General features: G+C 42.3%; 1 protein-coding gene across 2 annotated transcripts in view; it reads right to left on the minus strand.

Moving 5' to 3' along the window:
* EFCAB6 (EF-hand calcium binding domain 6) overlaps positions 1–17,159 on the minus strand; it is a 294,900-nt gene that overhangs the window by 210,012 nt on the left and 67,729 nt on the right. For both annotated transcript variants that reach the window (XM_071219103.1, XM_023588220.2), the window contains 2 exons: positions 11,468–11,604; positions 7,544–7,656 (listed from right to left, as the gene is read on the minus strand). In XM_071219103.1, coding sequence (XP_071075204.1) covers positions 7,544–7,656; positions 11,468–11,604 — 250 coding nt within the window. The remainder of the gene's footprint in view (positions 1–7,543; positions 7,657–11,467; positions 11,605–17,159) is intronic.

Consider the following 17,159-nt stretch of genomic DNA (forward strand, 5'->3'; position numbering starts at 1 on the left):
CTGGCCCATGCACAGTGCTGATGTGCGCAAGGAGTGCCGTGCCACGCAGGGGTGTGCCCCATAAGGAGAGCCGCCCAGTGCAAAAGAAAGTGCAGCCTGCCCAGGAATGGTGCCACAAACATGGAGAGCTGACACAACAAGATGATGCAACAAAAAGAAATACAGATTCCCATGCCGCTGACAACAACAGAAGCGGACAAAGAAGAACATGCAGCAAATGGACACAGAGAACAGACAACTGGGGAAGAGGGAGGAGAGAGAAATAAAAATAAAATAAATCTTAAAAAAAAGAAAAAGAGAGAAAAGATGCAAATAAATAAAATCAGAAATCAGAGGGGAGATATTACCACTGACCCTACAGAAATGAGGCATATAGCAGATGCTATGAACAACTGTATGCCAAAAAACTAGACAAAGTAGAAGAAAGAGAAGACCTCAACATACCAATCACAAGGAAAGAGATTGAAACAGTCATTAAAAAGCTCCCAAAGATGAAAAGCCCTGGACCAGATGGCTTCACAGGTGAATTACACCAATCATTCAAAGACAAGCTAATACCAACCTTGCTCAAGCTCTTCCAAAAAAATTGAGCAGGAAAGAATGCAGCCAAACTCATTCTATGAAGCCAATATCACCCTAATGCCAAAACCAGATAAAGATACTATGAAAAAAGAAAATTATAGACCAATATTTCTAATGAATATACATGCAAAAGTCCTCAACAAAATACTTGCAAACCCAGTCCCAAAAGCACAGTAAAAGAACTATACACCACAATCAAGTGGGTGTATCCCAGGTATGCAAAGGCTTTTCAACACAAGAAAATCAATTAGTGTAATAAACCACATTGATAAACTGAAGAAGAATTACAATATCCTCTTGATTGATGCAGGAAAGGCATTTTTAAAAATACAGCATCCTTTCTTTATATAAAAACACCCCAAAAGACAGGAATACAAGGAAGTTTACTCAACATGGTAAAGTACATACATGAAAAATCTAAAACTAGCATTGTACCCAACAGTGAAAGATTGAAAGCTTTCCCGCTGAGATCAGGAATAAGACAAGGATGCTCACTGTCACCAATATTAGGTAATATTATGCTAGAAGTTGTAGCTAGAACAATTAGGCTATAAAAAGAAAGAAAAGGTACCCAAATAGGAAAGGAAGAAGTAAAACTTTCACTATTTGTTGATGACATGATCTCATATCTAGAAAATCTTGAAAAATCCACAACAAAGCTATTAGAAATAATAGATGAGTTCAGCAAAGTGGTGGGATACAAGATTAATACACAAAAATAAATAGCATTTCTATACACTATTGATGAGCAATCTGAGGAGGAAATCAGAAAAAAATTAACTTATAACAGTGAATAAAATAATCAAATATTTAGGGATAAACTCAACCAGGACATCAAGGACCTGTATTCAGAAAACTATAAAACATTGCTAAAAGAAACTGAAGATTTACATAAATGGAAGGACATTGAGTGTTCATGGATTGGAAGACTATATACTGTTAAGATGTTAATTCTACCCAAATTGATTTACAGATTCAACACAATCCCAATAAAAATCCCAACAGCTTGGGAAGTAGATGTGGCTCAAATGATTGAGCTCTTGCCTACCACATGGGAGCTCTGTGGTTTGGATCCTGGTGCCTCCTAAAGAAGATAGCAAGCTTGTGTCAGCAAGCTGACATAAGATGATGGAACAAGAGTCACAAGAAGAAAAACATAATAAGAGACACAACAAAAGCAGGGAACACAGGTTCCCAGTGCCTCCTAAAGAGGACGGGCAGGCACGGCAAGCTACCACAACAAGATCATGCAACAAAAGACAAGGAGGAAACATAATGAGAGACACAACAAAGCAGGGAACAGAGGTGATTCAAGCAATTAGGCACCTTCCTCCCAGGTCCCAGGTTCAGTTCCCAGTGCCTCCTAAAGAAACAAGGAATGGGAAGCAGACTTGGCCCAATGGATAGGGCATCTGCCTACCACATGGGAGGTCCGCAGTTCAAACCCCAGGTCTCCTTGACCCGTATGGAGCTGGCCCATGCGCAGTGCTGTTGCCCACAAGGAGTGCCATGCCATGCAGGGGTGTCCCCTGCATAGGGGAGCCCCATGTGCAAGGAACGCACACTGTAAGGAGAGCCGCCCAGTGCGAAAGAAAGTGCAGCCTGCCCAAGAATGGTGCCACACACACGGAGAGCTGACACGACAAGATGATGCAAAAAGAAACACAGATTCCCAGTGCCACCTTGTCACAGAAGAACACACAGCAAATTTACAGAGAGAGCAGACAACTGGAGGGGGGGAGGGAAGGGGAGAGAGAAATAAATAAAAAATAAATCTTAAAAAAAAAAAAGAGAGAACAACAGACCATGCTCTGCCACCCTCCAATGCCAGGCTGACAAGCACCTACTAACAAGTATCTTGCAAGGGACAGACCTTCTTTGAGGCACAAAATAAAGGGAAAACCAAAATCTAAGGGTAGAGTAGTCATTAAACACAACAACAACAATGGCAAACCAACTCCCCATCTAAACACAAGGCATAGCTATAGGAATTTGAAGGCTCTGGAGGATCGAGGGTAATCAGACCAACAACCTCAAACCCAGCCCATCCCAATGAGAGTAACCAAAACTCACTCACTAAAGGCCTAGCAGAAGGAAAGGCACACCCATTTTCAGACAAATGAAACAAAACAAAACAAATCCTTTTTCCCTCAGTAGCTAATGTCCTCCACAAGATGCCTGGCTTTCAATAAAAATTCTGAAGTATACAAAAAGCTAAGGAAAACACAACACACCCCAAGAAGCAGACTCAGCTATCACATGGATGTTGGAACCATCTGACAAGGAATTAACAGTAACTATGATTAATATGCTAAATCATAATTAAGTAAAATTTATTAAGTAAACTTTTTCTGTGAAGGGCACATAGTAAATAGTTTAGAGTTTGGGAGCCATATGGTTTCTGTTGTCATTACTTAACCATGCTGTTGTAGTGTGAAAGTAGCCACAGATAATACATAAGCAAGTGGGAATCCCTGTTTTCCAAAGAAAATTTATTCACAAAAACACAACAGGGAGCAGGCCAGATTTCACCCACAAACCATAGTTTGCTGACCCCAATGCTAATGACTCTAATGGAAAAGGCAAACAACATAAAAGACTAATAGGCATTTTTAGTAGAGAAATGAAAACTATAAGAAAGAAACAAATGAAAATGCTGAAAATTAAAAATGGAGTATGAGAGGGGTAGAAGGCCTTTAAGAGGTTCATGAGACAACTCATCACTGTTGAGAAAGAATAAACTTGAAGATAGGTCTATAAAAAATACCCAAACTGAAATGCAAAGGGAGAAAAAAGTGAACAACACAGAACAGAGCAAATAAAGAGTTGTGGGATTATATCAAGCAGTCTAACATAGGTATAACTGGAAACTCAGAAGGAGAAGAGAGATAGAACAGGGCAGAAGAAACAATAGCTGAGATTTCTCCAAAGTAATGATAGATACCAAATCACAGCTCCAAGAAGCTCAGAGAATAATAAGCAGGATAAATAGACTCCTTAGGGTAAAGAGAACAAAACACTTGGGCATATCTTTATTATACCGCTGAAAGCAAAAAAGACACATTACATACAAAGCTAAGAATTACAGTAGACTTCTCGTCAGAAACCAAGCAAGTCAGAAGACAAGGAAGTGCTATCTTCAGTGCTGAAAGAAAAAAATTATCAACTCAGAATTCTATACCCAACAAAAATATTTTTCGGAAATGAAGGAGTTATAAAGACTTACTTAAATAAACTTCAAGGGAATTTTTGCCAATAGATGTACTCTACAAGAAATGTAAAAGGAAGTTCTTTAGGCAGAAGGAATATATCATATAGAAACTTGGTTCGATCAATAGAAATGAACAACATGCAAAATGGAATAAATGAGGCAAAAAGAAAATTCAATTTTATTTCTTTTTCATTGCTTTAAATGATGGACTGTCTAAAGAAAAATTGCAGTGGTGCATTGTGTCTTTGTGAAGTATGTAAAAGTACAGTGTATGACAGTAATAGAACAAAGGATGAGAGGGAAGATTTTGGAAAACAGTGCTATAAGGTCCTTACACTTCATGTGAATCAGTATAATAATATTTGAAGGTAGATCCTGGTTAATTAAAGATATATATGGTAAACCCCAGGGAAAGCACAAAAAATTTAAGAAATAAATGGAAATATCAAGAGAAGAAATATAATAGAATTAGAAATGCTCAATTTACCCAAATTTCTTGAAATATTGCAAGCTTTACAGGAAAAAAGTTGGGGGCAGAGGGAGGAGAGAATGAAAGAGAGGAGCATAATGCACAAAAGACAAAGATCCCACCTTGGGAGAAAATGTAACTCAAGGAGCAAAATTACTTTACAGAACATTGTAATAGGAACATTAATTCAGTAAAACAAGAGCTCAATGACAAGATGATGAAACAATAAACTGAGATGGAAAATAATATAGTCCACCTACGGAAATCATTATAGAACTAATAAATAAATTAGAAACAGCAAGGATTAGAGTAGACCTTGCTGAAAATAAAGGACTGGTTTATATATATATATATTTAAAAAACCAAGATGATCACTGTGAATACAGAGGAAAAAGACAAAGAGAATAAAGCACTTAGAATGTAATAGATACAGAAGACAAAAACAGCCCAACATAAAGATAATTTGTATCCTTGAAGTTAAAAAAAAAAAATGGAACATATTTATTCAAAGATCTATTACCAAAAGACCTTGAAATGAAAAAGAATTGCATATGGAGATTGAAAATACTGTTATGGAAAATTCATGCAGTAGGCTCCACACTAAGCCATAGCCTAGCTATACTACTGAAATTCAGGGATTCTTTAGGCCACTACCCAGAAAAAGCAGGGAGGGGCTTAGGCAAGGCCCAGGCCGCTCCACAGCCAGACCAGTATTAGAAGTCCATGAAGTCTTGAAGGAGATAGTGTAACCAGTAGACATTCTATCCTGCCAAGATACATTTCAACATTTTCTTCAGTTTCATTTCAATTTCTCTTCTTCTGATACACTCAAATAAAATTAAATACTTACATAAAGTAGCATCTACATGAATCTATCTTTACAAATGTATTTCTTCCTACCTATTGCTCCTTTCCAGATAAATGCAAGGACAGATGCTAGGAATAATGCTGGCAATTGCTATTTCTGTGTGGTAGGATTGGTTTGACTGTTTACTTGAATCTTAGTATTCACCTGTGTAGCAGTTTGGCATTATTTATGAATTCCAAAAATAGATACTGGATTATGTTTGTAAACTGGTCTGTCAGAGGAATCACTTTTAATTGATTAAATTATGATTAGGGCTTTGGTTGGGCCACATCAGTAGGTCATTGAGTCCCTGCCCCTTGGTGGATGGGGACTCACAGAGAAAAGACATGGCAAAGGACAGACTTGGGAGTTTTGAGTTGGAGCCCAGAAAGTGAGCACACAGGAGAACACAGAGGAAGAGAGATGGCTCCTTAGACATGGCAGAAGCCCTGGGGAGAGACAGAGCCATTTGCCTAGTAGTCTACAGCTGGCCTTGTGGAGAGAGCACAGCAGCTGAGCCTGGAGAGAACCTGAGCTCCGGGAAGAGAGGAACCCAAGAAGCCTAAACTCTTGGCAGATGTTGGCAGCCATCTTGCCCCAACACCTGGCAATAGACTTTGGTGAGGGAAGTAACTTATGCTTTATGGCCTGGTAACTGTAAGCTTCTACCTCAAATAAATACCCCTTATAAAATCTAACAGATTTCTGGTATTTCTGTATTGGCACCCCTTTGGCTGACTAATACAACCTGCCTTAGTGCCTGCCTCAAGAGGCTGTAGTGAAGATGAAAAGAGATAATGCAGAGGCCAGGCTGAGCACAGATGCCTGGCATGGAGCAAAGTTTCAGTAAGTGGGTCTACTCTCACAGACTTATTGGGAAATTTCTCTGTGCTCAGGCCCACTCAGTCCGTGGCACCCTATCTCCCCCTTGGGCTAAATGCACAGCCCAGGCTTCTGTCAGCTGGCATGCTCCCACTTCTCTCCTGGGTACTTGCCACGCCATCCTGCAAACTGTGGTCCCACAAAAGTGCTACCTAGTTCATAACTGACGTGCCCTCTTCCTCCTGTGAATGCTTCATGACATCCTGTCCTCTTAAAGACATGTGACTAGTTTGTCTGGAACAAAATAATTTAAATCTCAACTCCACCACCGAATAGCTGTGTGACTTTGGGCAACTTACTTAGCTCTCCTGTGTCCAGGTTTTCTCATCTAGATAATGGGGACAATAAAACCTGCCTTACAAGCTGTTGGGAGAAATAAAAGTTAAAAGGAAGGTTTATAAAGTATCTACACAGAGCACAATAAGGAGATGTTTTTTATTATTTTTTTAATGTGGCTCATTTTATGTCTTACTTGCCCTATTTTAAAAAAAATACACACACATACACACATACTTCTTAAAGATAAGGAGAAAATTTTACTTGACTTTCTACTCAGTTAAGTCCCTAGTAGTACAGGTCCCTGTACCACCAGAAGGGATGAAAGGTCCTAGGAAGACGATGTGTTGTAAAGGTTCCCAAAACATAGGAGGTTCTAACCAGTCACTCTGAAGTCTGCTAGAAGCTATCTTGGTTAGGGAAACCAAAGCTGAGAGTCCTTTTTAAGCTTGCTGGTGAGGAGATCTGATCCGAGAATAAGAGAAGGCACTCAAGGAATTTATACTGCACTGATTGAGCTGAAACCAATCCATCTTGAATAAACCAGTCACAGGTGGTAAACTCCTGCGGCAAGAAACCAAAGCCCTGACCAAGGCAAGGGCAATGACCAAAATGCCGGGAAAGAGGCGGCGGCCTCCAATTACATGATTCGTACATTCATCTACAAGGACCTGGTCTCCTACTCTTTCTGAAACTATCCAACAGGTTGACTGTTCTGGGACTTATATTGATGAAGCTGGGGATAAAGATTATCAGTACAAGAAAAAAGGTTCCTTCCCAAGGCAGCCTGCCTATATAAGCCTGGCTTTATAAGTCTAATATGACTGTATAAATTATGCAACAATTTGCCCTTTTATATTAAGGTTTTCCCATCATTAAAAGAACACATGTTCATTATCAAAAATATTTAGAAGTACAGAAGCAGCAGAAAGAAGAGCAAATCAATACCCAGAAACATTTCACTTAAAGACAACTGTAAGTATTTTGCAATATTTCCTTCCAGTCATCGACTGATATTTCACATGCATTTTGCACATCATCATTATCTCTTTGTAGAAGTCACTGTTAGTGGCTGCACATTTTACTGTATTGTGGATATGCCTTGATTTATTTAACCTGTTTTCTATTGTTAGACATTTATGCTTATCTTATAAATAATGGTATCATAATGCATTGTCCACACGTGAAAGTGTTCCTTCAGGCCAGATTCATAGAAAAGGGATTGCCAGGTCAAAGAATATTGAAACCTTTATCTACATTCTTTCAAAACACATACCTTGATTTCCCATAACATACTTCAGGTTCAATTCATTGTTCGTGCTTAGGTTCTTCAGAAAAGCATTATAATCCACGGCAGTATCCTTATCAATGTTGTAGTGATTTGAAAACCTAAAATACAGGTTATCTTTAGTAATCTCGAATTATGACACATCGAATCTAAACTGAAGCAAGTTTGCTACCAAGAGGTCTCCCATACACTGGAGTTGGCATTCATTTTAACGTCCGTTTCTAGCTTGAGCAGGAATTCAAAAGTAAATCCTAGGAAAAGTTACTGTGAGATTAAGGAAATATAGATAGAGAGAGGTCACTTGTCCGGGCCTACAATTGGAGACATGTAGATGATTCTGAGACAGAGACATCTCAAGATCTGCTAAGGGAAGGGCCCTGCCTTCAAAACCTAAGGGTCTCCCTTCTAGGGTGGCAGGCTGGGGAACTGGAGACTGAGGTGGCATAGGGGCCACCTCTTCCCTCAGAGAGCAGACGTGCATCATGCTTTCTTCTCCTATTTGGGGGAAATGAACCTGAACCATGAGTCCATTCTATAAGATTTCCATGACCAGAAACATCTAGAGCAGCTGGACAGCAGAGCAAAGCCGATCTTCCTAACCAAGCCATCACCATGCTAGAGGCCCAGATGGCATTCGGTTTCAAAGCAGGGAATGGTGGAGGCGGCAAAGCTTTTCTGCAAGCATCCTATGGCTTTTATATAAAAAGAAAATTTTGAAACATTTAACCATAGTCTATCCTTAAGATAGATATTTAAAAAAAGATAAACAGGATGCTTGGGTTTTTTTTTTCTTTTTCAAAATCAGTTTTCTATTATTCAAATCTGCTACTTGATAAATGGCTTTCTAGATAATTTCTGCATTATCACATTTATAATAAATTGACAGTTTTGAAATGTTTGGTTATAGTATCTCCATATGCGTTGGTTTCTATAATTATCTACTTTCAGGCTGCTTTCTAAAAATTTGGTAATTATCACTTAAAGTATTTGTTATTTTTGTTTTCCAAATTTAACAAAGAGAAATGTCATGTATTCATTGCAATGTATACCTTTTTTTCCACTTTGATGAGTTTTGCTGTCCTAATAAGAAAAATTATCTTGAGATAGGATAGCTGCCAGATGTTAACACTGAAACTCCCTAAACAGCTCCATCCTTCATCCATCATCTCTATCTTGTGACAATAAAGGAGTAAGCTCAGCAACCCAGACGGTGGCACCTAACTGAAATCTTTTTTGAGTTCTTGCCAAAGAGCAAGCCTCAGCTAGTCTGTGGCTCCAGAAAAAATGTCAGGATGCTGATGGGTGGCATCATCACCAGCCTTCTGGTTTTCTATAAAAATTCAGTATTTGCTCACAAGGGACCCCTGTGCTCTCTTAATGCCTCGCCGGCCCATGTTCACAATGCATGTCGCACACTCATGGAGGACAGATGGAATTCCATGGTAGTATTTCCCACAGGTTAATCTCTAAAAATGAAGCCTTGATCCTGCACAAGAATGCAGTATCTCAAAAGGCAGAAGAGAAGGTCCCATTCCTAAAATACAACCACCAGAGTCTTTTCCCAGGGACCTGACGTCCGGGCAGGAGGACTCATGAGCCTGCAGCACTCAGCAGGCAAGTCAAGTGCCACAGGAGGGCCAACATTAGGGGGCAATTAGTCCATACACCTTGCCAACGCTACCACCTGCAACTGTGCCTTCAGGCCCATTCATCTGTCCAGGCTGACCTTCAGTAGACTGATCTGTTTGCTTGTTTTTCAAAGGCTTCTTGTAAATTATTTTGCCTGGATTCAGATACCTTGAGCCTGCAGAGCAATGGAAGGGAGGGTGCAGTGAGATGGAACAAAAGAAACAAACACTGGTGGATCTCAGGATAGGCCTGATTAAATGTAAAATGTGACAGTGATTTTATCTCTGGCCTCTTGTTTTAGCTAGGCTGATGGCATTGTGCAACCTAAAAGAACTGTCAAAGAACAGGGGGCAGTCGTGGGATCTTTACCTTTATGATATGGTCACCAGGACACGAACACCTGCTGTGTGCCAGACGCATTACAGGCACACTGTGTACATTTCACCAAATCGTCACACCAGCCTTGCAAGGTAGGCTTCATGGTCCCCGTTTCTTTAATAGGAAACTGAGTCTCAAGGAGGCCAGGAGCTTCGCTGAGGCCCTAGAACTAAATAGGGAGGGCAGAGCACAGACTGACCCTGAGTGCTGGCCCTCAAAGCCCGGGCCATTGCCATCACACCAAGCGCTGAAGGCTGATATTAAATAGAAGGCTGCTACCTGGAAGGATTAAAACCTGCATTGTGTTTCTTGCTAAAATCTAAAAAGGCAAAGTTAATACTGAAGTTGCTTCTCGAGGAAAGAGTATATTCTTGAGCTTCAATAAGAAAAGCATTAAAACAATTGAAAAAAGAATCTGTTTGATCTTGTTTCCCATTCTAAAGGAGTGCTATTCTATTATGTTAAATTTCTGAAGCTTTATCATGAAAACAGCATTGTTTTCGAGGCTTAAAAAAATCTCAAATAAAAATTTGTGGAGTTCTTTATTATTCAATACTTATGAGATGGGGAAACAGACAGCAGCATTTTTTAAAATAGATTTACTAGGTTGGAGATTGCAGTGCCAAACACAAGGTTTATTGTCAAATAAAACACTGTTTTGTTTTTTGATTGCCTGTTTTAGAAGAGTGTTGCTTCTGTTCTATAATTGCATGCACAAAATTATTTAATTTGTTTTGTTTGGATCTTATTCTGGACACTTTCCCAGCCAGAAAAGATGCAAAAATTAAAACATCTATTATGTCTTTTATATTCTGAGGTGGGTTATAAAGAGGAAAAAAGTTTTAAGGACTAGGAAAAATCCATTTTTTAAAAGTCTCCTGGACTTTCAGACCCCGCAGTGTCCGTGACCCTGCCACATAACCTCTGGATTTCCTCGCCAGGGGAGCAAATGCCTCCGCCCTATTTCCAGCCCTGCAGACATGCTCTTATACTAGGTAAAGGGCTGTGGCAACCTATTTTAATAGCAATTTATGACTGCAGCGGAATGGGACACTCTTGGGCCCAAGGGCCTGAACTCTTGTCAGTGGCCTGGAGGATACTGAGAAAAGCACTTGGGGAAAGATAGGAAGAGGGCAAGTACCTCTTGGCTGGGTATCATATAAATTAAGCCATACAGGGGCTCACTGTCCAGATGTTTTCATTCAAAACTCAAGTAGCCCCAGAAGCTCTAAGCACTTGGTTTCTTCTAAATGATCTGGAGTTTACTGGAGGTTCAAAATCATGGATGGCCAGGCTTCAGTGCACTGCCCCCAGGTCAGGAGCAGGTGGTGGAGCTTTCCAAGGTTTTCACACTGCTAAACATCCTATTTTCACAGTCCCCCTGCTATAACCCTCCCCCAAGCCTCAGCAACAACAGTTCTCAAAGGGAAATTAAGCTTCTTCATTATATCAGGATGAAGGGCCAAACCAGGGAGTGCATTAACAAATGAATAAATCCTGAAAATTTTAATTCTCCTCCTAACCCCAGGCTTTGCGTAAAAGTCAACCGTGTGCTGGAAACACATGGGATGAGGGCAAAGTGCCAAGCAGGAAGGGAGGGGAAATTAGTGATGGATTACTTAAATAAGCTGGATGTGTTCAAATCTGCAGGCCAGATGACTGGCACCCTAGGGTACAAAAGGAATTGGCCGCTGTCACATAGAACCATTAGCTATTGGTTTTGAGAATTCACGGAGAGCTCGTGAACACAGAAGTGCCCAGAAAGTGCCTCTCTTCAAAAGAAATCGAGACAGAGAAGGAGGGAGGAAGGACAATGGATGGAAATCAATGAACCCAGACGGGCCCATTCTGAAATTGGTGGAGAATTCCGTTGAACAATCTCTCCCCATACCTTGGTTTACTTACTTTTTGTATTCATCATTGCTCATCTTCAAACAGAAGGTCTCCAGAACGCGTCTGAGCTCATGTGGCTGAACCAGTCCAGTCTTGTTAACATCGATGAGTTTCAAGGCTTTGAAAACACTTTTAATGTTTTTGAAAATCTGCACATAAAAGTGATTTGGGAAAAAAATCAAAAGATCCAGTGTTCAAAATCAAAGTGGTAATAAAAATATATGAAAGTTTTTCTTGAATACTTCTTATAAAATAAAATGTTTTCAAAGACTCACAGTGGTAGGCATTGCAAAATGACATGTCTATGAAAAAGAGAACACTTTGCATTTATTGAATGTTTTCAAGGCAATTTTCCCTGTAAATGGTCTTGGTAAGTTAAAAAAAAAACCAAACTCTTTCAATAAGTTTCAGATACAATTCATTCGCTTTTAGAGGCATATGAAAAATCTTTTTTGTTAATTGATACTTAAAAACTACAGTTCTGGACTAGTACAATTTTTATTTTTCACTGCCATATGCAAACTATTTTTACTGGGAGCTAAAAAATATGACTGTACATTTCAACTACTCTGAATTTTGTAAAGGTATTACAGAAAACTTTTATGGAGATCTTCCACAGGTACAATGAGTACATATTTACTGGGCACACAGCCATGCGACGCCTTGGGACAGCCCCTGCATGAAGGCAGAGGTGCCTGGGCTGCATGGCTCCTGCCCTCAAGTAACTTACCCAGAGAGCAGAAACATTCCCTGGGGGTCACATGTGCCACACACAGAATGACCTGATTCAACCCTCCAAACCATTCCCATTTCCAGACAAGGAAACAGGTTCAGAGAGGCCATGTGACTTACCCAGCATCACATAGCTAGAAAGGATGATGCTGGAGGCAAAGTAACATTATCCTTTAACCACACTACCCTACCTCCCAGCAGGGAAGGGACAACTTGCGAAGAAATCTGCACCAAAACTTGAGAGACCAACAGACATCTCAGACTTAGCAAGACCAGACTGCTCCCCCACAGTCTTCATGCTCCAATAAATGGCAAATCCATTTTACCAGATTCTTATCTCTCATATGCCATATCCAGTCTGTCAGCACAGCCTATAAGCCCTGCCTTCAAAACATTTCCAAAATCCAACCTTGTCTCACCACCTCCGCCTCCCACACTAGGATTGCTTCAGTGGCCTCCCACCTGGTCTTCTAGTTTCCAAATGACCCCAAGCTAGCCCCGCGCCCAGGAGCCTGGTGTCCATCTGAGAACAGCCCTCGTCTATGGGAACTCCACACCCCTCATGCAAGAGGTAAAGACCTGATTGACCTACAAGGCTGGCATCATGAGGTCACGCCCCCACCTCTACCATGCACCCCTCTGCTCGTTGCCTTCCAGCCAAACCAGGCTCCTTGCTGTTCCTCACAGGTCAGGTCCCTCCACTCTCAAGATATTTGCATTTGCTGTTTCATCACGCTGGAACATTCTTTCCCCAGACAGTCACCAGCTCACCCCCTCACAGGATCAGCTCAAGTGTCATTTACTGGAAAGGTCTTCCCTGACCACCTCTATCAATTAGCTCACCCCATCCCCATCACCCTTAGTCGCTTCTCCAAAGCACTTCTCACCACAAATATAACATGGGTTTGTCTTTGTTGTCTGTCTCCCCAGAATGTCGGCTCCCTGAGACAGGGCTTTGCTCACTGCTTCTTTCCCAGGGCCTAGAACAGCCTCTGCCAATGCAGAGATGCTCAGTAAAGATTTCTTCTTTTCACCTGACTGGAAAAAGGCACAGTCTGAGGAAGTCTGGTTATACCTCCCCAGACAACTGGTCCATACATGCAGAATATTTAATTATAATAATGTGATAACTGGACAAACATTTATTGGATGTCCGGTAAAGCCCCAGGCCAAGCGCTTTACGCAAATCCTACGTCTAACAACTGGAGAACTTTGGCTAAACAAGCCCAATGTCCGAAACTGGGAATATCAAGGGAAAAAGAGAGGGCTCAATGGCTCAAGGGGAAATGGCTCCTGAACCTCCAGCCTCAGCAAGGCCACTTTGCCTCAAGGAATCCAAAGGAGTTCCAGCCCAAGAACACTGGTTCCCATGGCCAAATAACATAAAAATCTCAGCACCTCATCTGCTGCAAATCCTGGTTCACCTCTTCTGGTAAGACGGAGGACAGGAGGCGATGCGCTTTTTTAATATCCCAAAGCAGCCCATATGGATCTGTAGCGTGGAAGCCGGGAAGCACAAATCTGGCAGGGAACTCACACCCACCAGAGGTATGTCTCCAAGTTTCTTATCATTTGTCAGACTGAAGTTTGGCAAGATCGGAAGAATTTAGCTGCAGATGGTGAGGCTCATCAAAGGCAGCAAAGTAAGGGCCATGGTATACAAAACTCTCCCCATCCATGACGGAAGAAAAAGCATAAAGGAATAAAGTGGTACAGGCTCCCAACAAGAGTGACCACGCTGCTGCCCTAGGCCTGTACCATTTCACTGCTTTCTTGGAAAGGAAGAAGGGGCCAGGAGAGGAAGAGGTGAGGAGAGAAAACTCAGGTTGGGGTGTCCAGAACTTACCAACTTTCTCAGCTACCTAGAAATTTGCCATTTTAGTCTAAGGGGGACAAGTTTGCACTAAGAGCCAACTGTCTGCAAGCCTCCTGCTTACCAACACCCCCAGCTCTGCCCCCACAACCCCCACTCACCTCCAGCCATACTGAACTACTTAGAATTTACAAGCTTGGCAGGGACCTCCTGGTTCATTCTCACCTACAACAAGCACACTCAGGCTTTAAGACTTCTGCACGGCTGCTCTCCTCTGCCCAGACGGCTCTTCCCATCTCAGCTGCATCCGCGTCTTGGTCACATGCTACCTGCTCAGAGAGCCCTGCTCTGGCTGCCCACACAAAAGACCATCCCCCTCCTTTTCAGACCTTTACTTGCTTCATTTCTCTTCTTAACATTCATCAACACCTCTGTTTATCGTCTTCCTCCCTGCCATTGCAATACCACAGGGCAGGGAAGTGGTTCTGTTTGCTGCGCTATCCTCAGGGCCTGGGGAGCTCCTGGACAGAGGGGTGTGCACTGAATCTTGCACAGTGAATGAGCAAGCTGTGTCCTTCCCAGGCAGGACCTCAGGACATCTCTTTGGGCTTTCCCAGTTCCTCTTCCATTTTACACTTTTACATGGTGGGGAAAAATCAAAGGAAGACTAATATTTGTTGGCATGTGAAAGCTATGTGAATTTCATATTTCAGTATCCATAAAGAAAATGGACATGCCCATTCGTTTATATATTGTCTGTGGCTGATTTCACACTACAAGGACAAAGCTGACTAGGTGGACAGAACCTTCTGGCTTATAAAGTCTAAAATATTTACTATTTGACCTTTCACAGAAAAAGTTTACCAGTCCCTGCTTCACTTTGAAACCGCCACTTACTAGCCCACTTTTCAGAAAGGCCCTCCCTTACTGGTTTGCAGAATTTTCTAGAGGTTTCTCTTTTCCTTTAGTTCAAATGTCCAACTCCCTATGTTTATTCATGGAAAACTTGCTGCCTCAGGGGTAAGTTACTGTTTCCTTTCCCTTTATAGCACCTGCCCAAGCGGGCTCTGACTGGCTCCAGCCACTGGGCATGCTAAGTCTCCACTGTGAACATCTGACATGTGACTGAGCATGAACTGCAACAGAGCGTGCTCTGCTTAAATCCACCCCTTAGCCACTCCCTTTAACCTGCCTTCCCCTAACTGGATAACTCCCTACCTGCCCACTTCTCCTGCTGGGGAGACAGTTCTAAGGTGAGCCTCCTGTCTTCTTGCTGGTCAACTTCGCAATGAAACTCTTTTCAAAATCCTGGTGTCTTGGCATTGGTGTCAAGGGCATCAGGCAAACAAGCCCACACCCCTCTCCTAGCACCTCCCTCATTTATACTTGAATGGATAAAGGAGAGTCAGGGAAGCTTTCTCATGCAGAAATCCAAGGAAAAGCACTGAGTGCTTTAAAAGAAAAATTTTAAAATAGCAATAGTTATGGCTTTAAAACTCAGGAGTCCAGGAATGGGCCGGAAGCTTTCAGAAGAAGCTTCCCCAATGTGTCTCTTCCCAAGCACCTTCCCCAAGCCCTAGTCCCATACCAACGTGAGCGGTCCATGCTGGGCCAGGCGTGGCTTCCCGTGCCCTGGCCCGGCTACCCTGAAGCTGGGCATGACTGACCCTCTCCATGTCCCTGGAACCCAGGTCTGGGTAGATAGTCAAGGCTTCGGGGATGACGAATGAACCAAGCAATCTGGGGAAGGTAACCACAGTAAGGACAGACTAAAATGCTAGTTCTCCAGTCTGGAAAGTGAGGCTGGGAAAGAGCAGGATAGAAAATTTTGAAATTCTGAAGTGTAGCTACATAAACCAGGACTTGTTCGTCTAATAGTTAAAGCAAAGAAATGAAGCCCGTATTTCACCTGGGAGTGGAGTAAAAGAAGGAAATGGTTACTGCACAGGAAGAGATAGGAGCAAATTTTAAATTAAAATATTCAAAAAGAATTAGATTAATTTACAAGGAGTAGAAACATAAAGCTATAGCACGAAGCAAAGAACATTGGATCTCGAGTTCTAAAGAGGAGGAGTGGGGAAGATAAATACCTCTCCCCAGGCAGGGTGGTTTGCCCCACTATAAACCACGCAGTACTGCGCAGGGCTGGACGGACCCCAACAATGCCAGGGTGTCAAACTACTTCTCTTCCTCACTCCTCTCCACAGTGCAGAACAACCCAGTGACTAGTCACAGGCTCAGAATTGAGACTTGAAATCCCAGCCCATGCCCATGATTCAGGTCACCTTGGAAAAGCAACTCAGCCCCTCTGAACTTCAGTTTTGTCATGTGTGAAACAGGAATGCGTAAGGGTTAGGATGAAATGAGCTCATGTGAGCAGGTACTTTATGCAGGACATACTCAATAACACATATCACACTTGGTGTGTTGAGAACTGCTGACCAGGGGCAAGGGCTGAGGACAAGATCCAAATAGCAGGGCCAGAATACAAATAGCAGTTCCACAGCCCTGTTCCAGGGAATAGGAAGTGGCTGAGCCAGCATTACCCACTACACCTCACTACCCCCTCCCCGCTTTACTATCGCACCACTCACTTTAAGATAACAGAAGCCCAGAGAGGGAGAGAGAGGTCTTGAGGTAGGAATCCAGGGCTGAGAGCAGAGCCTGGCACAATGAATATTTGTGAATTGGATGGATAGATGGATGAATGGATGCAAGGATGGATGGGTGATGAGTGGATGATGAGTGACTGGTCGATGGATGATAAGTGAATGATGGCTGGGTGGGTGGATGGATGTGTAGTGGGTGGATGGACAGATGGGTGGGTGGATAGATGGGGTGGCTGCAGCATTCAGGTGAAGAACCTTTGGTGAGCCAAGGAAATCCTCCTATAGACAGGGGCAGGTACTGACTGACAAGAAGAGGAGATAAGTATCTCATTTCCTGTGGTCTGCTCTGCACCTTCCTCAGGAGAGGAGTGGAGCCCTGTAGTGGGACAGCAGAGTAAAGAGGGAGGGGCAGATGAGAAAGACACGGCATGGGCAGGACCCTTAGCCATGGGTTAAATGGACATCAAGAAAGGGAGTGGGCTTGAGCCATCCTGCTCCAAAGGGGCTGCTCATCAGTTAAGGGACCTGAGCATCAAGAGGACGTGAGGGG

Source organism: Dasypus novemcinctus, chromosome 12 (assembly GCF_030445035.2).
Source record: "Dasypus novemcinctus isolate mDasNov1 chromosome 12, mDasNov1.1.hap2, whole genome shotgun sequence".
Taxonomy (NCBI): domain Eukaryota; kingdom Metazoa; phylum Chordata; class Mammalia; order Cingulata; family Dasypodidae; genus Dasypus; species Dasypus novemcinctus.